This window comes from Leptopilina heterotoma, unplaced genomic scaffold, assembly GCF_015476425.1.
Source record: "Leptopilina heterotoma isolate Lh14 unplaced genomic scaffold, ASM1547642v1 Lhet_474, whole genome shotgun sequence".
NCBI lineage: Eukaryota > Metazoa > Arthropoda > Insecta > Hymenoptera > Figitidae > Leptopilina > Leptopilina heterotoma.
In genome coordinates this window covers 338336-361320 of record NW_025111100.1, presented here as the reverse complement: position 1 = coordinate 361320, position 22985 = coordinate 338336, and the positions used below count along the sequence as shown (strand labels likewise).

At 28.9% G+C, this 22985-nt stretch overlaps 3 protein-coding genes across 5 annotated transcripts in view; 2 read left to right on the top strand and 1 right to left on the bottom strand.

Moving 5' to 3' along the window:
• The window catches only part of LOC122507575 (DNA-dependent metalloprotease dvc-1-like), a 43749-nt gene that overhangs the window by 12063 nt on the left and 8701 nt on the right, over positions 1-22985 (top strand). The gene's annotated exons all lie outside the window — the stretch shown is intronic.
• Positions 1451-22980, bottom strand: LOC122507582 (protein ALP1-like). Of its 3 annotated transcripts, XM_043620379.1 has the most exons (5): positions 22533-22980; positions 19164-19488; positions 18719-19068; positions 18196-18415; positions 15322-15796 (listed from the first exon to the last, which is right to left on the bottom strand). In XM_043620379.1, the coding sequence occupies exons 2-5, from the start codon at positions 19484-19486 to the stop codon at positions 15463-15465; spliced, it is 1227 nt and encodes a 408-aa protein (XP_043476314.1). In that variant the 5' UTR covers positions 19487-19488; positions 22533-22980; the 3' UTR covers positions 15322-15462. The 3 variants fall into 3 exon arrangements, with proteins under 3 accessions (XP_043476315.1, XP_043476314.1, XP_043476313.1); XM_043620380.1 differs by lacking the exons at positions 15322-15796; positions 22533-22980 and adding an exon at positions 1451-2434 and having other exon boundaries at positions 19164-20747; XM_043620378.1 differs by lacking the exon at positions 22533-22980 and having other exon boundaries at positions 19164-20747.
• On the top strand, positions 11912-12483 carry LOC122507588. Its single transcript, XM_043620388.1, has 2 exons — positions 11912-12077; positions 12314-12483. Exons 1-2 carry the CDS (start codon positions 11912-11914, stop codon positions 12481-12483), a joined length of 336 nt encoding a protein of 111 aa, XP_043476323.1.

Sequence of the window (22985 nt, the reverse complement as noted above, 5' to 3'; positions counted from 1 at the left end):
TCTCAAAATGTAGGTCAATTTTAAAAGATTTTGACCTAAACGGAGAAAATTGACGAACAATTCCCTCTGTCCTCAAAATTTAGGTCAATTTTAAGAGCAGTTTTTATCTACACCGCAAAAATTGTCGAGAAAACACCTTCTGACCTGACCTTCCCTCAAAATTTTGGTCAAATTTGACATATTCTTTAACCTACTTATTAAAAAAGCAAATTAATTAGAATACTTCAAGAGGTCGTTACCTTACATTAAAATTTGACAAAATTTTTTACCTATAGGTTAAAAGAAGCTTGACTTTAATAGTAAGTTTTAATCAATAAAAGATGTTATAAACTGACATATATTTTTAAATATTTTATTAAAATTTATTTTCCTTTAGAGGAAAACATAACCTCAAACTTAGTTTAAAATTTAAAGGTGAGAGAGTAAAAATAAAACGCTAAAATTAGGTTAAAATAATAGGTGGGAAGGCAAACATAACTTTAAAATTAAATAGAGTCAAAATATAAGTCAAAATTTAATTTAATTTTTCACATATAGGTTAGAAAAATGTCAATAACGATTGTTTCATTACTTCAAAATCCATGTGTATATAATAATGTAATTTATTATGATGCATTAATATTAGAAACATTATTTGAAATTTATAAAAATTAAAATAAATATAAAAAATACAGATAGGGGGTTGTATGTAATTTATTATGATGCATTCATATACACGGAAAAAACTGCATGGTTGGGACAACCATATATATTGAAAAATACGGGATATCCATTTTTTTCTATGGATGTGTCAACTAAAGAAATGGATGTGGTAACTTTAAAAATGAATATCCAACTATGCAGTTTTTCCGTGTAAGAAAACATTTTAAATTTATAAAAATTTAAATTAAAATAAACATAGGGGGTTGGCGCGCGAAGCGCGCAGGGGGGCGAAGCCCCTTTAGTATATATATATCGCGTAATCGATTATCGATTCTCGAAATTTAAATGACGCGGAAAGTAACTTTGAATATAAAATAATTCGGTTTGTTACATTCCCCCTTACTTAATCGAAGTTACAGCTGCGTTCAATTCTTGGTGCTGAAAGGAACATGATTAACTAGACATACAAAATTTTTCGCAATATCGGTCCATCTTAATTGGCCATTGCGATTTTAAAGAAAATGAAATTATTATAGAAAAATAAAAAATTAAATTTAAATTTTAGAAAGAGCTAAAATATTATTTCTGAAAATAAAAGAAAGACTAGTACTCATTAACGTTCATTCTCTTTTTTTAATGATTCGTTAGTTGGTCGCAAAGTAACTTTATGAGTAAGAGTAATCGTAATAATAGTATGAAAATAATATGAATTTAGGAATTCTTATTCCGTATAACGCAAAAAATATCTTATGAACTAATATGCCATATAAGTAGTAACAAAAATAAAGTCCTTTTTGGCATGTGAAACTTGAACACTTATTGATATTCACAGCACTTAATAATACAAAAAAGTGTCTTTAAGCACTGTTATAGTTTTTTTTGCGTATTTTCGCGATTCACTCTTCTTCTTCGTCGTTGATTTCTAGTTCGTAGGCTTGAGACAATGTTTTTCACAATTCAGCGTTGTTGTCATCTGAGTCGAACGGTGAGAGAACTTTGTTTGGATCTCGGGTCTCGTTCTCGATGGCAATCTCTGGAAGTGGTAGCGCTGAGACGGCTATCGCATTGCGGAATCTCTCAGAGTGGAAATATCACTGCTGGCTTCCGTGGTTGGTTCTCGCAGTGGTCTCTGCGTATTTGTTACTGTTCGCAGAGCCATTTCTGCGCGGGACAACGACTTGGATGGAATTTCTTTGGCTCTTGGTCGAATTCTTATCTCGCGAAGTTCTGACTGCATCTTGAAGACTTCAGAATTTTTGTGTCTGAAAAGATCGCGGGTGCGGTGATACAATTTTTCTGTGTAGTTGTAGTCATCTAATAGCGAGTAGTAGTCTGCTTCGTAAGAATCGGCTTTCTGCTTTAGTTTCGCGGCTTCGGACTTGAAGTGGTCAATTTCCTCTTCATTTTTGAAAGCTGTTGAGCAGTTTCTTCTCTATGTTTTGCAAGTTGATCTGCGAGGTTTTGCTTCTCTTGGACCAAATCTAACAACATTTTATAATGCGCAGCCATGTCGGTGATACCACTGGTGGACGGTGTTGCTTCGGCTGCAGCAAGTTTTTCGCGAAGTATGCTGATAGTTTGGTTAGCTTCTATCAGCTGTTCAGAAAACTCTTGTCGCGAATTCACGATGTATTCAAGGTTTACTTTATTTAACATCATGAAACCGGATAATTGCTGGTCGAACTCCAGTTGGCTTCCATTATCAGAGATCGCAGAGATTCGAGTTATTGGAATCTCGGGGAGACTGGACAAGCTGTTGGCGTTGTTGTTGTCGGTTGAATCCATGTTAAATCTAAAAAGAAATTTTACAAATTGTTTTGCGATCGAAGACCTTTTTTGCGAGTTTTAAATCATTCACATGATATTTTCCAATTTTTTTACCATGCATGTCACCGATAATTACCACCATGGGGGATAATTTTTCCGTTATAATGGCTGGGCCTTTATATCGAGGCGCTAATTTAGAACTATAACCTTCGATAGCTTTGGACAATTCATTATTTGGATAGAATACTAAATTTCCAAGTTCGAAATTTATATCATTTTTGCGGTTTTTATTATAATTTTGTCTTTGCTTTTCACAAGCTTTGGTCATTAATTTTTGTACTTTTACACGAAGGTTGTATATGCGTTTTAGTCGTTCTGTCCAGTCATTGACTGTATCGTCAGTTGTCAGTTTAGTGTTAATTTCGAGTTTTTGTTCTCCTGTACGTCTTGGTTCGCGAGCGAAATTCAAGAATGCGGGAGTTACACCTAAGGAAGAATGGACGGTAGTGTTGTAAGCAAATTGTATTTCTTCTAACAACAAATCCCATTCGCGTTGATTTTCGCCAAGGAGACTGGAAATCATCGTTTTAAGGTTACGATTAACGCGTTCGACAGGGTTGGACTGTTGATGATAGACCGGTGTCGTGCGTTGGTCAGAACCAATTTCGTTTAAGAATTTCGTAATATTGCGATTAACGAATTCAGTTCCATTGTCCGTGACAAAAGTTCTGGGTGTTCCCCATTTGTTAATTAATGTGTTTAATGACTTAACAATTTTTGGACTGTCGGCTTTTGATAAGGCGAAACATTCAATATACCGTGTGTAAATATCTTCGCAAACTAAAATGAAGGATTTTCCTGATTTAGATCGCGGAAGTGGTCCTACAATATCTAAAGAAACAACATCCCATGGTTCATTGAACTTACGCGGATACATGAGTCCTTAAGGGGGTTTGTTTTTAGGTTTGCATTTTAAACAAATTTCACATTCGTCGATATATCTTTTAATATCTTCGCGCATACTGGGCCAATAATGGTGATTAATAATTGACAGGTAAGTCTTATTAATTCCTTGATGTGTGGATTGTGGAGAATCGTGATATTTAGAAATAATCGAGAATATATCGTTTTTTTTAATACTTTCTTCCATGGATTGTTATTGCCTATGGTTTCTTTGAGTTGGTTTGGTTTGTAGTAGTACAGTTCGCTGTTTGTGTCGAGTCTGTATCGTTCGTAGCGCGTGGGGGTATTACGTACACGTTCAACCATCTCGTCGTACCAAGATTTGCTATGGGTGTGACTAAGCTGTGGGAGGGGCCAAGCATTTCTTCTCGGTGGTAGTATAATTTAACTCTGCACCTCTCAAAGGTCTGCTTAGACAAGTGATGAGATATTCAATATCTCCATCTTTTTGAGTGAGAATAGCACCTATGCCAGTGTCGCTTGCGTCTGTATATAAGAAGAATGGTAAATTTGGTCGCGGCAGATTTAACGTTAACCCTTTAAAGCCCGAATTATTTCCACCGATTCGATTTCAACCACACTTGGTATATAATGGTTTTTGAGGTCGCTGATTACGAATCTGAAGTCAAAATTGCAAAATTCAAAATGGCGGATCCAATATGGCGGACGAAAAAATAAAAAATAATGGGATTTATATAAAACTTGTCACTCGGGGGTTTTTGGGGTCGCTGATTACGAATATGAAGTCGAAATTGCAAAATTTAAAATGGCGGATCCAATATGGCGGACAAAAAAATAAAAAATAATGGGATTTATATGAAACTTGTCACTCGGGGGTTTTTTGGGTCGCTGATTGCGAATATGAAGTCAAAATTGCAAAATTCAAAATGGCGGATCCAAAATGGCGGACAAGAATTAAAAATTAAATAGGATTTACTTGAATATTGTTACCAGCTGACTATCATTTATTCTTTTTCATTCAAGTCATGCGCTCCAGGGTTGTCAATTGTTTTTATTGATTGGCCAGCTGATTATCATTTGTTCTTTTTCGTTTGAGTCAAGCGTTCCAGGTTTCCTTTCACAAATGGATTAAATTTCTTACTTTTATTAAACATAATTCGCCCTATTAAATCCACCATTATGATTCTTAACATTTTAACCTCAGAAACCCCAAAAACCCAAAGCATCAAATTTAATGTAAATCCCATTAATTTGTTATTTTTTTTGTTTTTCATATTGTATCCGCTATTTTGAATTTTGCAATTTTGACTTCATATTCGTAATCAGCGACCCCAAAAACCCCCGAGTGACAAGTTTCATATATCTCCCATTATTTTTTATTTTTTTGTCCTCCATATTGGATCCGCCATTTTGAATTTTGCAATTTTGACTTCATATTCGTAATCAGCGACCCCAAAAACCCCCAAGTGACAAGTTTCATATAAATCCCATTAATTTTTATTTTTTCGTCCGCCATATTGGATCCGCCATTTTGAATTTTGCAATTTTAACTTCATATTCGTAATCAGCGACCCCAAAAACCCCCGAGTAACAAGTTTTAAAAGAATCTGATTAATTTTTTAAAATTTTTTCGTCCGTCATAGGAGAAAATGTATCTTGACACTTTTTTTATTTATTATTATTTTTATTATTTATTATTATTTTTTTACTTTTGTTTTTTTAAATTATCTGCTAGAAGAGTTTTACTAGAGCTAAGAATTTAAAATTTTTAGTAATATGTATTAGTTTCAAAGTTATGATGACTTTAATGCATTTGTGGTACAGCGTATGTACCACTGGGCGTTAAAGGGTTAAGGCATGTTTTAATAAATTTTTTACTTCTTGATAAGATTTTTCGTGATCTTCCGTCCATTTCCACGGTACTTTGGGACTTGCTAATTTATTTAACGGTCCTTGTACTCGCGCGATATTACGTAAATGACGGTGATACCAATTTATGGAACCGTTGAATTGACGTAATTCTTTGAGGTTACGGGGGGTAGGACGTTCGAGAATTGGATCTACGCGTTTCGGATTGGGTTTGAGACCTTCTTTGTCGAGAACAAAGCTGAGATATTCGACAGAAGATTTTGCGAAAAATGATTTTTCGCGGTTTATTGTTAAACCTGCTTTGTGAAGAATATCAAAGATAATATTTAACAATAAAAGGTATTCATGGAACGTTTTAGAAATTATAATCCAGTCATCTAGATACGCGTGTACTTGATCGATATATTGTTTAGGTAAATTGTTCGTGCGAATGTGTTCGACAAATTTTTCTTTCAGCCTATCAGTTAATTCTTGAAAAGTGGCTGGTGAGTTAGTGAGGCCAAAGGGCATTCTAACCCATTCAAATTGTCCACGTCCGGGTACTACAAAACCGGTATATTCGCGTGAATCTAGGTGAATTGGAATATGATGAAATGCATCGGTAAGATCTATTGTACTAATTATATTTGCTTCGAATAACGCGTCGAGGATAGTATCCATGCGCGGTAAAGGATATGCAGATTTTTTAGTATTTTTATTTAATTCTCTGAAATCCATGCAAACTCTTGGTCTGCCATCTTTTCGATAAGTTAGAACAATAGGACTCGCGAATCGACCGAAGCTTCGAATTATAAATCTTTTTTCGATATATTTATCAATTTGATCATTTATTATTTTATTAGCTTCTAAACTGTAACGGTGAGGTTTGAGTTTAAATGGGGTTTGATCTGTCAATTCAATTACGTGAGTTGCTAAGTTCGTAATGCCGGTGTATTCTGCGAAATTTGATAATTTTTTATCTACAAATTCATCTAAATTTTTTCTTTGTTCGGGTGTTAATTCTAATAATTGCACCGAATTTAGAAAATTACGCGTGTTATTTGATGGGTTAAAAGGATTTTGTGTTTTTGAATCTTCGATTGACCAATAACCTTTACTGGCGTCTATGACGACTTGCCATGCGGTTATGAAGTCCATGCCTAATATTATGGGCGTGGTTAGTTTATCGAGGACTGCGAACCATAATTCGCCAGTACAATCTTTAATTGTAACGTCAAATTTTGCAAAATAACGGGGCGCGGCTACGTGGTCGCGTTGAGCTAATTGTACGCCTGCACGAGTTATTGCATCTTGACTTGGATCACCGTTCGCGAATTCTTTAACTAAATCGTATAATTCTCCGGACATAAAGGTACGATCGCTACCTGTGTCGAGAAGACCGATAATTTGTTTATCGCCGATATTTATTATTGTGGTTATCGTGTTCCGTTTTTGTGGCGGTAAGGGCAATGCAGGCCCTCTGTAAACTAAGCGCTTGAATTTTGACAAGGGCTTCGACGTAAGTGAGTGTATGCTCGTCTCCACTGTATCAATGTGTACGGTAGTGGGAATGAGCTCGTCGCTTGAGTCTGAGTACTCCGTCTCGGATTCCGAGTAGCAATTGTCATCGTATTCGCTTTCGGAGTCACTAGTGAAATTCCTGCTGGCCTGCACTTGATTAAGCGCTGATTCTGGTGGAGAGGATTTATTTGTTCATGATGCGCGTGTTGTTGTTGTTGTTGAGTATTGGGATCTAATTGTAAATTTTCATTTTTTTAAAATGGGGAGGTGTTGTAAACATTTTTTCTGTTTTTGCGCGCGATTTAGTTAAAATTCCTCTTTGTGGTGGGGTGTTTCTCTTTTTAGGCATCAAAAGAAAATAGTGGGGAAAAATTTTTGTGTTTGATATTAATTTTTGAGAGAAAAAAAATTCAAAATTTTATTACAATTTTAATTGTTAAAAAAAAATTACAATTTTATTACAATTTTTAATTGTTTAAAAAAAAATTTCAGAATTTTATTACAATTTAAATTGTTTAAAAAAATTATTCCTTTATTTCAATAATAGTAATTTATTAATATCTTCAAAATTTTAATAGAATTTTAATTAATTGCGTGATTTATTTTTCCGTAATTTCAAATATTTTATTTCAGAATAATTTTCTTTAAAAAAAATGACCATGCCTGTGGAAAACAATAGAGCTGCAAAAGTAAACACAGCTGTGTTTTGATCGCGTTATCAAACTTGAATCAAGTATTCTCTAAAAGCGAATTTTAGGCAATTAATATTCTATTTCCAATAAAATAAAATTTTCCAGGGTAGTTTTATCGCGGACAATAAACAAAAAAAAATTTCTTTTGTTTATGGTAATCAATTACAAAATTTCATGTAAAAAAGCGAAGTTTTTCAAGAACAATAAGATTTTGGCATTTTACAAAAAGAGAAAAAAAAACAATTTTTACAACAGAAAATTAAGCAAATTAATACATAAAAGAAATTAAGCGAAATCCTGTAAAAAAAATGTATGCAAAAATAATTTTTTTTTTACAAAAAAAGCGAAGTCCTATAGAAAGAAAAATAGGCAATTTTTACAAAAAAGCGAAATTGTACAAAAAAAATCAAAGTAGATACGTTTTGATACAAGCTTTTCTAAGCGTAATTATTTTCGATAAACTAAATCCATAAAATATTAGAAGCAATAATTAATAATAAATAAATTTTTAAAATTGAGATTGTGCGAGCTAATAAGCAATTTTAGAGAATTTTCATCTGGTGTGTGCTTGTGTTGTTTGCGACGCGATTTTGAAACTGAAAATTTATTGTCTATTTTCGAAATTCGCGAATTAAGCAAAACAGAATTTTTGTTTGACTTGTAAAAATGAAACAAATTTTTGGCGTTATTATTAAAACGAAAGTTGGTAATTAGCCGTTATAAAGTTGTTAAATTTTTAAATTCAAGTCAAAGACACTTAAATACGTTAATTATACGTTTATTTGGATACAAAAAATATTAGTTGAAATGCCAATAATTTAGTCGCTAATCGCGTACAACTTTCGTGTAAACTACTTGTAATTCGTGACAATCTCTCGCCGTAGCTCGCGACAATATGCTGGTTGGCGTCGACTTTTAGCACGCGGTTTTGTCGTCTGCTCTCTCAGCAACGAGAATTGGCGTATCGAATCGCTATATCGCGTAATTGATTATCGATTCTCGAAATTTAAATGACGCGGAAAGTAACTTTGAATATAAAATAATTCGGTTTGTTACTATATATATATATATATATATATATATATATATAACCATTTTGTTGTAACAACAATGTTTTCAACAAAATGTTTAACTATTGTTAAGTTGTTTGTATGTGCATCTGACTTGATTCATAAATTCAAGTGTCATAAGGCATGCAAGCCTTGTAGTTTGCGTCAGCTGTAACGCACGTGAGTTTGTTTTGAAGCTGTAGTTACAGCTTATGGGCCCTGAAGCTGAATCCAGATGCATGCCTAAAAGCGAAACTATCCGTTAAACGGACCCCCCACCACTACTTCTTGACGGAGGGGAAATGTCAGTGGTTCTCATCACACTCTGAAGTTTATTTACGTTTAGAGTTTATGATACACAATAATGAAAAAGACAGGTTACATTTGATAAAATAAGAAAAATACACAAGTGAAATTAATTAAGTGTTTTTTCATCAGTATAAAATTGAAGATGGGAAAATATATTAATATAATCAAAGTTTTTCAGTAAAAGAGTGCTCCAGCAGTGATAGTCTGCAGATAATAACAAAGACACTCATTTTCAAGAGAGTAAATAAGATAAGTCAAATTTTTTCTATTTTAATGGTAGCTTTGTTTTTTATTGTAATATTAGTGAATTAAATTAAAAATTTACATATTATTTTCAATAAATTAGGATTTTAAACAAATTTTCAAAAGTAGATTTATCTGAGTTTATCAGCTTTCCTTTTAATTTTTAAAACGCTTTTCTTTTCCAGGGTGTCTAACAAGGATTGAAAAAAAAATTCCCTGACTTTTCCATGACTTTTCCCTGACTTTTTCCCTGACCTTTAACTAATTTTATTTTTGCTTTCTTGAGACAAAAATATGATAACTGACATATTTAACAATAAATTAATATCTAATGATAGAAAAAAACGGTAATAAAAATCTTCTAATTTTTGTTAGATTAAAAAAAATTTTTATTCACAAAAAATTTTAATTTTTGTATGCATTTTTAGAAATTTCCCTGACTTTCAATGAAATTCTCTAACATTCCCTGACTTTTCCATGACTTTTCCCTGACCAAAGAAATTCCCTGACTTTTCCCTGACTTCCCTGACTTCCCTGACCGTTAGACACCCTGTTTTCTAAAGCATGGCTGCTGCACACCATCTATTAATAAGAGAACATTTTTTCATTTTTTGTTATAGTATAAATCAATCAAAAGAATATGTCTTTTTAAGGTTAACATTTTTATACTCTAATCATCTGTGGATAATAATTTCTCTGACATGTTTAAAGAGTTGTCAGCATTTATCATTATACAACAATTTTTATGTGTTTTTTAGTGTTATGTATTTTTTATTTTTCTTCTATTGTATTTGTTCATCCTCTTATTGACTATCAACTAACGAATCTACCAACTTTTTCGATTTCTTTGAATATAAAAATTAATTGTGCTCTTTTTTTAGGTAACTCTGAACCTATGAATCACGTAAATTACTTTGTCAAAGAGAGGATTTCATACTTAATTTAAAAAGGACCTAAGTAAAAGGTTTGGAGGCGCTCTCAGAAATAGAGACCTCTCGACTGAAAAAAGTGTCTCGGAATATAGACACCTTTACCTTAATGAGTATTTTTTTCATTATTCCTTATTTTATTGGATAAAATAGAAATATTTAAATAAAGTAGAAAATTTTAATGTCTTTGTTATTATAATTTTGCTTTTTTTCTTTAAATATTTAATAAATTATTATTTATTTTTTATTAATTAATTTTAATATTTACTTTCAGGGATGGTAAAGTGGATAAATTAAAAGAATAGTCTAGTATAAGAGGGAAGAAATCAGAAGATTCAAATAATATTCCAAGATGTTCCACATATATTATCTTGTAGGAAATATTTTAAATTCTAGAAGCCTGCGAGCATTGTAGGCTATATACATTACAAGGGTTGCCACAGTTCAGAGAAGATTTTGGTGTCTTTTGTTTTCCTCATAAATTATGAAACTACCATACGAATTTTAATAAAAAACCTTCAAAATTTTTTTCTTTTCTGACAAGAATAAATTTTTTAATATTATTCAATTATTTTAAAAGTTTTAATGCAATTATTTTAATAAATAACAAAATTATTTTGAGGAATTTTAATAAAATTCTTTTTAAAATTCAATTATTTTCATAAACAACAATATTCATCACAAGAATTCAATTATTTTTAAAAATAATAAAATTCTTTGAAGAAATTCAATTATTTAAAAAAATTGTAACGAATATTTCGTCAAGAATTCAATTATCTTTATAAATAGCAAAACTTTTCTACAAAATCTCAATTATTTTCAAACGTTTATCGCAATTCAACGATTTTCAATATTTATTGTTTTCATAAAATTTATCAAATAATGTAATTCTTGAAAAAAAATTTGATACAATTCTAAGAAAACATTCAATCTTAAAAATTTTATTAAAACTTAATGAAATATTGCAATTTTAAGGAACATTCAATTATTCAATAAAATAATACAATTCGTAATAATAATTAAAAAAATAAATTTCGAAGAAGTGCAATAATTTCGAAGAAGTGAAAATAAATCCTAATTTCTATTAACAAATAATAATGATTAAATATTTATTTAAAAAGAAGTTATTGTTGTTTTCGAATAATTGTACAGTTAAAGAAATTTTTAAATAAATGTATTAATATATTTGTCTCAGTATCTCAATAATTTTTAGTGTAAATCAGAATATTCTCTATGGTCATGGAAAAAGGTCAATATTCTGCCTGGAAATCAGGAAAATACAATGTCCAATTTTTGTGGCAACCCTGATTAAAATATTTTCAATTTTTTAATGACATATTCTTCAAAGAACATTTAAATACTACTTCTTGGTTTGAATACTGCTTAGATAATTTTTTAATAATTTTAACTTTAATAATTATTTATTAGTTTTATAGCCAAGTATTTAATTATACGTTAAAAATATTATTAAAGCATTAACATAAAAAAATTGTTTACCCTACAAGTTGAATATATTGTTACAAAGAAGTTTAGGTTACATAAAAATAAAACATTATTCTTTGGTCAATTACTTTATCATTTATTTCCTGTTTACGTACACAATTTTTTTTTAATTGAGCAATTATAATTTAATTTTTTATATAATAACTTTTTAAATAAACTCATTCGCAGTAAATGCAACAAAAATATAATCTAAGGTTATCGAATCGATAATAATTAAATAATTAATAAATAATTAAACATTGAACATAGTCCTGTTACTAATCATCATTTACCAGCAGTTGTAGAAAGTGAGATAAATGACAGTAACATTTCAACAAATTTAGAAAACATTGAAATCGTCTTCGTCAAAAATGATTTCTTCAAGAATTTGAAAGATTCGAAGAATATTGATAAAGGCAATAATTTCATAAATTTTCATAGTCAAATAATAAATATATAATTTCTCAAAATTATTTTTATTTGAATTTTAGATATTGTAAATGAAATGTCATTCAATACTATGGGATCATTAACTCAAGTTATCGGACATGAAGCAAAAGAGAATATTTCTACGGATCATTTACTTGAAGAATGTGTGAATAGTAAAACTTCGAGAATGCTGGAAAATAATACTTTTAATAATTTACATGATTTGAAGAAAATTGGTGAAGGTAATAATCACAAAAATTGACTTATAGGTATAGAGAAAAGAAGTATCCAATCTTGATACCCTCACAGCAATGGATATAATGACGATATCCACTGACATCCTGGATACATTCTGTAAATATCGTTATTTCCGTTAGCCAACAGATATTCCTAAGACGTCTGTTGGATATCCTAAAATATCACGAGACTGTGATGGTGCATATATTTCTTAAAAATTATTTATATACAATTAATTAAGGTGTGGATACTGCATTCAATTTCAATAATGTGCGTTCAATCACCCAAGTTGCTGAAAATCAAGCCAATAAGAAAGCTTTTGAAGATAACTTAATTAAGGAATGTTTCATTGATGACAATTTGTTACAACTTGTGAATGATATTGAGAAGCGTAATCAAGGTAATAATTAAAAAATATTTCACAAGTAATAAAATAGTGTAATCTTATTAATGATCTGACATGAAAGGTTGACGCAAGCTTTGCTGTGAATTTCTAATTCGCGCAGATTATCAATTTCCACGCATAATATTTGTATAGTAAGCTAGTCAAAATCATGAGTATTTGTTAATGACAAAAAAATGACCGTTACTTTGCAGATTTTTCTGCACAGAAAAATACAGAAGGAAAGTTAAAATTGCACGAACGCGAAGATGAGTTACCATGTACATCAGCAACATCAACTAAGAGAATAGCAGACAATTACATGGTCAAATATTGGAGGGATAAAATGCAAGAAAGGGAAACATTAAATCAAAACTATAAATGGCGACTATGTTTCTTAAAAAAGATAAATAAACCGAAGGAACTTGAAGTAAAAGCACAATTTGATAAACTTGAAACAATTTTAAACGAAGAAGTTGATTTCTCTGAAAATGATGTTAGAACAAGCGAGGATATAAGTACTAATAATCAAGACAAAAATCAATTTAAATTCAACTTTAGAATTGAAAATGACGAAATAAATAATCAAAGTATGTGTGAAAAGATTTATGATGAAAATGAAGAAAATAGAAATTATAATGAAAATGAATATGACGAAATTGAATATGATGAAATTGGAAATAATAGAAATAGATATAATGGCGAAATAAGTAATCTCCATACAAATAAAAAATTGCGTATAGTGAGTGATGTAAAATTGAACAATAAGATTATATATAATAGAATTCCTTCATCTCTTGCGAATGTTCCTATAAAGAAAGTAAATAATCGAGATAATTCAGAAGAGTTTACACAGAAAGTAATACAGAATTCACAAAAGAGAAAGCAATTCTCTGCAAATAAAGGTAAGAAGTTCACATAGAAAATTGGATATTCAAAATTAAATTCAAGAAAAAACTTAATGGGTCATCTTGTATGATAGGTTATCGCATTCCTTCACTTTTATCTTTACTCAATTTTGCCAATTCATCCATTTATCCTTCAAGATACATCTCATTTTCCACCATTTATTCCTTCCTTTTAAATGCACATATCCTACACTTTACTCGCAATGTATTTTTTAAAAATGGATCTTCCAACATTCTTTCGTCACTTTACTACATTTTCCATGTTCCAGCTTTTCCTTCATCCCCTATTGTAAAAAAATTGTTAGTCTACTGTTTATTTATTGCCTTTTTGAAATTAATGAACGTGCTTAACAATATTTAATAGTGGATTTGATGTAAATTCTTTAAGTATAAAAAGTGTGGTGCAAGACGCCCCACCTGTGGGTCGTCTTGCATCAATAGCGACTTTTTTCAATGTTGTTGCCATGATCGAATCATTTTATAACGAGACATATATATACTTTTAAATCATAAATGAGTGATTGCTCTTTTAATTTATCATATATAACCTATTAAATAATTGATATTATAAAAGTCATTACATAAAAAAGTGGTGCAACTAGCCCCACTCTCCCCTACATAACGAGCAAAATTAATTTTTTCATGAAGCGACTTTCTAATGTATATTTATTTAAATTTATAGAAATTGTTCCGCCATTCGATAACTACACAAAAAGATATAAAAATGATTTGGAAGCAACCGAAAAATCGTTTGAAGAGACATTATCCTTATTCAAAAATTTTACGGAAGTTGCATCTCAATATTATTTGACAAAAACTAATTTCTATTCACAAAATAAAAATACAGCAAGAGCGAAAAATACTGTACACAACGTGGATTTAACAGAAATTGAAGACAATTATTTTCAAGCAAATGATCCATACGAAGAAATTTTACTCGAGACATTTAGGAAAGTTTCTCCAAATGAGAAGAGAAGAACATTTCATTTGATAATGGACACAATTGAAAATAATTATCTGGGAAATAAAGATTGAAACTTTAACCGTGCTTAGCAGTTACTCCAGATATTGGATTACAGTATCTACTTAACAGAGAAAATATGGAATTTTTTACTTTAATCGTACATTTTCAATAAAATAAATGTGTGTCGGGGTAGGCACCATATTATTCACTGCTCTCACAAATTCTTCATTTGAATAAGATTTTTGCATATGACGCATGTTGACATGATTATTATTAGTTTCATTAGTATTATTTTAACTATTATTATTAATGTATTTAAGAGTGTAATCCGTTAAATTAAAATAAATTAAAATTATTGTTATTTATTCTCGATGTGCATAAGTTGAACAGTTGTTGAATCTGTCTATCTTCTGTATTATGTACTCGCTTGCTGGGAAAAATCAATAGATTCTACACATTAACGTAGAAACAAATAAAAAATTTACGTTTATTTTGAATATCTCACTTTATATAAAAAATAGATTTAAAAAATTGGCAATATATCATCTTTGATGTATTGTTCTTTGAGATTTTGTAGTAAAAATTTGTTTATCAAAATTAATACTATTTTCCAAGACAAAAATTTCTTCTCATCCATTTTATAGGTTTTCTCTATAAAAAATTGTCTGATTTGTTATTGTAAAATTAGTAATTAAAAAAAATTCCCAGGGATGCATAAAGAATTATGTGGAGTAATGTACCAAATTTCAGAACGATTGGTCCAGTAAAATTATGGCGTACATGGACTTCAAAAACAATTTGCAGAAAAACGCTTCAACAATTGAGGATCAGATGCACAATACTTGAAGTTTTGCATTATTTTTAAACGTTAAATTGCAATTTAAAAAATTTAGCAGTAGATATTTGTAACCTTAGTTAAGCTTCTATAAAATAATCTTAAAATTGATTTGCAGCTATTGAACTATTGATAATAGATATTAAAAAGATAGTTTTATTTCAAACTTTATTCTAAATAACAAAAACAATAATATTTGATATTAAGGAATTTAAAAATACAAGTTCAATAACTTTTTTAATAAAAAGCAAAACATGACTAGTTTTTGAAACGTTTCGAGACATTGACGAAAAAATGTACATTATTTTTTTCTATTCTCTAAATATGATGTTAAAATATCTCTGATTTTCCATCCATCTGAATCACAAGTTTTATTTTCTTTATTTTCCTCATTTCTCGAATCTTCCATATTTCGATTTTTTGAAATATTTTTCAAAATCTCTTTGTTTAAATACTTTTTTCTTTCTTCTGCGTCATTTAACTCGCTTGTTATTAAACAATTGTGTAAGCACACTGCAGCTTTGACAATATTGACAGATGTTGATAAATTAAAACCTAAAGCTTTATGAAATACACGCCACTTTCCAACAAGAACTCCAAGTGAGTCTTCAATTCTCATCCGTGTACTTGAGAGACTATAAAAATAATTGTATTACGTAAGGTAAAGATACTATAATACTTGGACACTTAAAATAGTAGCAAATTTGGCAACGATTTTTACAGGATATTATATACTGGTTTACTTGACGATATTTTTATACTTCGTTCGAATTATGATTAAAGGATTCAAATTAATTCGAAATTAATCAAAATTTTTATTTTAGTTAGATTTAAATGTGGAAATAAATAATTGCTTCTTGACCGTAATAGTTGGACATGCCATTTTTGCGGGTCCAGTAGTTGGACATGATAAGGACCAAAAGTTGGAATTAATGTTGGCTTAATGCCTGTAAAGTTTTTGTCCAACTACTGGTGCTCAATGTTAAAAAGCAGAAGAAACACTCGATTTCGATAGAAAGATAAAGGACGTAAAATTATATTCACAAACAACAGATTATATTAATTGTAATTTTAAACACCATTCATTAACATATGTGGACGTCCACATGAAAAGAGCCCATTTTGGCACTATTGGAGTTATTTATATGGGCGTATTCCTGGCAAAATTTGGAAAATTTTGAGTGGTCTTAGAACTTTTTTGGTTAAAAATTCGCTGATTTACGAAATTTCAAAGTTTAAAACGCCAAAAACCTCATTTCGAGAAAAACTGAATTAAAGATTGCGATACCAACTAATTGTTTTATCTCTGGTTCTTGTTGGAAGTTATTCAGATAAGAATTGTTTCTAGTTCAAGGCACCTTAAAGATAAAAAACTAACAGGTTTTAAATTTTTTAAATCATCCCCCCCTCTTAATTTTGAAAATACGAAAAATCGACAATGTGGGCCCTTTTCTAAAAAGGACAGTTTTTCTATTAAAAAACCATTGTTTACAAGATTTATGATGAGGTACAATTTTATTGTGTCGTTTGAAGAAAAAGAATAGATATTAAACTTATTTAAAAATTGTTGACAGTCTCTATTATGAAAAAATTGACGCAATATCCAAATTTTCATTTCGACAGTTACGAAAAAAATACTCTAACATCAATATCTCTGGTTCTTCTGAGAAGTTATTCCAGGGTGGCCACAAGTTTCAGTTTATCAATTTCCCTGACAATTTACTGACATTAAAATTACTTTCCCTGACAAAATTCTTTTTACAGGAAAATATGAATGTTTACGAAAAATGGGTAAAATTTATTAATTTGAATAATTTCTAAAAATTACAATTATAACCCTTCCTGAATTCAATTATTTTTTACAATTTTCAACTAAACTTCATCTCTGAATCAATTAATTCAAATAATTTCCCAAAAGTTCTTCTAGAATTAAATTATTTAAATAAAAAAATTTCATTTTTTATAATAATTGTAATTATATAAATATAATAGTTTTTCAATTTTAAATAATTTACATACAATTAAAATTTGGTAAAATCTTTTAAAAATAATTGAATTTTTGAAAAATATAAATAAAAATCATCAAATTTTTTAAGAATTTTAATTTTAAACAGGACCATGATTTCTCAAAAATTTTAATAACTCCAAAAAGTAAATTTTCAGAAACTTTTATTCACATTGTTCGAAGATAATTAAATCTTAAAAAATTATTTTAAAACAATTTTAATAATTAGTTTTTAAAAATATTTTAATGTAATTTTTCGAAAATAATTGAATTTCTTAAAAAAACTTTGGTATAATTTAAAAAACTAATTAATTTTTCTTTAAATTTTAATGAAAAATTTTGAGCTTGATTGTATTCTTCAAAGTGTTAAAAATAATTCTAAAATATTATTATTTTTATATTTATTTGAATTTTTGGAAATATGTAATTGAAAATACTGATGACATTGAATTTTTAACAATTAGAAGCTAATATTTCAATTATTTTCAAAATTTGCAATTAAAAATCTTCAAAAATTGATTTTTAAAAATTGTAAATAAATACTTGAAATGTTTGGAAGAAAAGTCGAAAAAGTCGCAATTTTTTTAAATAAGTCGAAAAAATTCTCAATTTTCTTAATTTCCCTGACAAAAATTTTTTTCCTGACATTTCCCTGACTTTACTGACATGTGGTATTTTTTTTTATTCTTATCTGAATAATTCAGATAAGAATTATTTACAGTCCAGGACACCTTCAAGATGAAAAATCAAGAGGTTTTAAATTTTTTCATATCTCCATTTTTAAAATACGGATTACTTTTGCGAATGACAGACAAAATGAGGCTTTTTCATTTTTTTAAAGAACCAATGAAATCAAACAGTTGAATTATCGATAAATTAATGAAAACCGCATGATTCGACTTGTCAAAACATGTAGATTGATAATAAAAAATAAAAAAAAAGATTTTGCCCCAATTGCGATTATCTTGAAAACTAGAACCGACAATATGGGCCCTTTTCATGTGGACGTCCTCATATAAACAAGTTTACCAATAATTAAACAGTTCTTCTCTAGATGTTGTGACCAATCTTCTCGGGTATGGACGCATCATGTAAGGACGTAATTTAAATGCCTCATCTCCAATCAGAAAGTATGGAATTGATGATTGGGTCCCTGGCAAACATTCAGGTTCAGGAAGAGGAAGCCTTTTCTCTTCTAATTCTTGTGCCAATCCAGTAGCACCAAAAACACTGGCATCGTTCAAGGAGCCTAAGCAATATTATAAATAAAATTTTTTATAAGTGCTAGATTAAAACCCTATTAAAAATAATCAGAAGTTTTTATATTTGGTCATGTAAATATGAGGAAAGAATATTACAAGTGTACAAACTTTTCCTCGTGTATCTAAAAAATACACTTTTCCTCGTGAAAATATCTGGATGCTATAAAGTGTTACGCGCCATGTTAAGTAAATGTCGCGTAACACCTTATAGCATCCAGGCCCTTATTATGGTTTCGAGAAGGACAAATGATTCTCTACAATAATTGTAATAATGTCTTTAACTAACTTACCATAATCGCCAACATCAATCCACGTAAAGCGATAATGGGCATCACATATGGCCATGAGTACGAAACTGTAGTACTTTTTGTAATTGAAAAAGGCACTTCCTGAATTTGGAGGCTTGGTAATTCTGATGTGTTTACCATCTATTGATCCTAAGCAATGAGGAAAATTACACTTTTTCTCATAATCGATCGCAATTTCTTTCCAATCATCAACACTTTTTTCCGGAAGATATACAGGAGAAAGTATGTCCCAAATATCTTGGCAAACATCGCTTAAAATACCATAGACGGTTGACTTTCCGATGTAATAAAGTTTACACAAAGTTTCGATGCTATCGCCGTGTGCCAGAAAGCTGTAAATGAGATATGTTTATATTTTCTAGTGGAAATAAAAATACGATAATTACAATATTAGTCAAGTAAGCGAAATCATGAAGCTGAAACTTACTGTAAAGTTATTGCAAATCTCAATTGTGGTGGTAAAGGCTCTCTAACTGCAGAAGATCTTTCTAGTTTGGTTTTCAAAATTTCATATAGTTTATCAAATTGGGGGACACTCATCCTATACAATTTGTAAAACTCTTCATGGTCATGCAATTTAAAATAACAGAATAGAGTCGAAAATGCTCCGTAATCGTTTCTAATACATGTCTGAATGTGCGGTTTTACCCACCACCTTCGAAAATGCTTTTTTTTGTAGTTTATGTCATGCCGCAGTTTCAAAAGTCTTAAAAAAGACAATCCCACTTCAAAAAATGCTACGGCATCCATGCCTGAAAAATCTTTTTGTGATGTCACGAAAAACAAGATAATCAAACGCGCACTCAAAAATTACAAAACAATGTAAAAAAATACGAAATGGAACACAAAATACGAAAAAGAAAAGAATGAAAACAATTTCTGTTCTTGCGTAATGAGTTAAAATTTTCGGTTTCACATACTAAACAATCTCAAATTAATATATGCATATAAACAATCATTATAATTGTTTAGAGTGAATGTTACTCTTCTTTTGAAAGCATATCATTTGTTTTTTATATAATTTAAAACTGATGATTAAAACTGCCTATTAAAAAATAAGTAAATTAGAAGCGGAATTTAGTAATAAGCTTTAAAATTATTACTTCAGAACTACTTTTACTTAGTTTGGTTTTAAAAAAATAAATAATTTACTTTTCAAACTGTATCAAAATTTTCAACCCCCTTCCCATTGTGTACATTTTCAAATAAAATTTGCCCCCACACAATTACTATTACAACCCCGATCAAAAGCTCATCCTATTCTAGCAAAATGATCACATAGACAGACATGAAAAGATATCATCTTCGAAACACATTCTTTTGTGCACAAGTTTTTTAAAAAGTTTAGATGGAAATGACCTTAAAAAATTAGTCTGCAACTATTTCACTTTGGGTTTAAAAATTCTCAAAATTCAATTTTTAACAACTATGAGAGTAGCTTATGCTAAGCAAATCATACTGTTAACACTATCCATTTACTTTTTACTTAAAAATTTATAGAAATTTATATCACTTTACTATTCTTAAACAACAATTTTAAATTTATCTCTAAAGGGCTATTCAATCTTTCCTTGTTGTCCTCCTTCATAATTAATAGCATCAATACATTCCTAATTCCACCAAAAAGCTTCTATAATACGAATATTGTTTACAAAAGTCATCTAATGTTATATAGGAAAATGTATAGTGTTTTTAGGATATAATCAATGAATAATTTTTTATTAATATTAGAATATCAAGAAATAAATTAAGAATTCATTAACCCTCCGTCACACACCTAGGGAGGGATTCCCTCCGCGGTTTCAGTATTTTTTAAATAACTTTTGTCTTCCTTATTGCAAAATAAAATCAGTTTCTATACCTTTCGACGGTTCCCTCCTCAACACATTTCTAAAAAAACAATTAGTTTAAACATAATTAATCTTCATTTATGAGACTTCAAAGCTAATAAATCTCGAAAAAGTGAGGAAATTTTAAGTAAAATTCAAATTTTCAAAACATTTTTTGCTTTACTGTTGGTCGATGAAAAAATTAGATTATAAATACAATTAAAATGAATTATTTGATGATTTTTTTGCTTATTTGTTAATGTTACATTATTTTTACATGTAAAGTGGAATTCCTTCGAAGATGTGCTTCGTGTAATTAATTTTTATTTTTGAGACCGAAAATTAATTTCATTAATTTTATGATTTTGGAATAATTTACTACATATTTGTAAGTTTGTATGAAATCAAAAAAGAAAATTGTTTACTCAGGGGTTTTTTGAGGTACTTAAATACAATTTCGATGACAGATTTTCAAAAGTTTTCAAGTTTAAATTATATATTCAGGGTGTCTACCAGTCCTAGAATTTTTAGAAATGTCCTGGATCTTCAACTTTGGTTCTTGAATTTTCCATATTCTGCTTTTAAAAATTCAATAATTCAAAAGTTTGCTCAAACTTAAAAAAATGTTTTTGATCTATCGAACAAACTACTTTTAACAAGATAATTTCAAATTTTAAACGTATTATAGTTTATTGATAATTATTGGGGATCGAATTTTGATTGTCAGATTCAAGACAGATATTTTTGACTGTGGTAACCCCTTCTATGTGAGCGCTTCCAAACCTTTCAGATCCTTTTTGATTTGAGTCTAAGATCCTCTCTTTTACAAAGTAATTATTCTATTTTCAGATTTACCTAAAAAAAGAGCACAATTAATTCTTATATTAAAAAAATCGAAAAAGATCGAAATACGTTGGTTGACAAATCAATAGGAGGATGAATGAATGCAATAGAAGAAATTTTATTACAATAGTAGATATTGAAAATAATTGAAATTAAAAAAAATGTTGAAAATAATTAAAATTAGGACAAGAATTTTTTTACATAAAATAATTGAACTTTGGAGAAAAATTTTGTTATTTATAAAGATAATTGGGATTTTTACGAGAATTTTTTACAAATTTTGAACATAGTTGAATTTTATTTTTTTTTAAATAATTGAATTTCTGCAATTATTTGTAATTTCTCTAAAATTGTATTTTTTAAGTGTTTTCAAAAAAATTTAAATTAGAAATTTTTAAATTCTATTATTTTTAAAATTGTTAATTTTATTTAAAAAAGGCAGTAAGAAGTTAGTTGCCCGCTTTAGCGCGCGACTTGTTGGTAGTTTAATTAAAATAATTGAAATTTTGCAATAAGATTTATCATTTATGAAAATAATTGAAATTCCTGAAAATAATTTTATTATTTATGAAAATAACTGGAATTCTTATAAAGAATTTTATTATTTATAAAAATATTTGAAATTCCTGAAAATAATTTTATTATTTATGAAAATAACTTGAATTCTTATAAACATTTTTATTATTTATGAAAATAATTGAAATTTTTGAAAATAATTTTATTATTTATGAAAACAACTGGAATTCTCATAAAGAATTTTATTATTTATGAAAATAATTTAAATTTTGTGAAGAAATTTAAAATTTTTGTATAAAAATTGAAATAACCTCAAAAAGACATATTCTAAAAGAGTTGAAAATAAATTAAATTTAGCTCATTTTATTTAATAATTAATAATTTTTAAAATTTTGAAATAAAAAAATAAATAATATTTACTACATCAAAAAATTTCAACAACTGAACAGAAGTGAAAATAGAGATGAAAAAATAACCAAAATAGGTGTAGCAAGTGTCAAATTTAGAATTATATAATACTAAGAAAATATTAAAAGTGTAAGAATAAAAAGTTATTATTGGAAATATAGAACATAAAAGAAACGAGATAGTTTAAGTAAAATTCTCACCTTCTTCTATTGTATCTTATATATATCCAACTATATTTTTGGTTATGGCCAACGTCAATCTTTTACATCTTTTACACCTTTTACACTCTGTAATTTAATTCACTAATATAATATTACAATAATAAACAAAATTGCCATTATAATAGAAAAACACTTAACTTAACTTATTTAGTCTCTTGAAAATGAGTGTCACCATTCCTTTTTAATAATATACATATAATATGATGAAACTATCACTGGAGCACTCTTTCATTTGAAACATTGGATTATGTTAATATATTTTCACATTTTCAATTTTGTACTAATGAAAAAGACACTTAATTAATTTCACTTGTGTATTTTTCTTATTCTATCAAATGTAACCTGTCTTTTTCATTATTGTGTATCATAAACTCTAAATGTAAATAAACTTCAGAGTGTGATGAGAACCAGACATTTCCCCTCCGTCAAGAA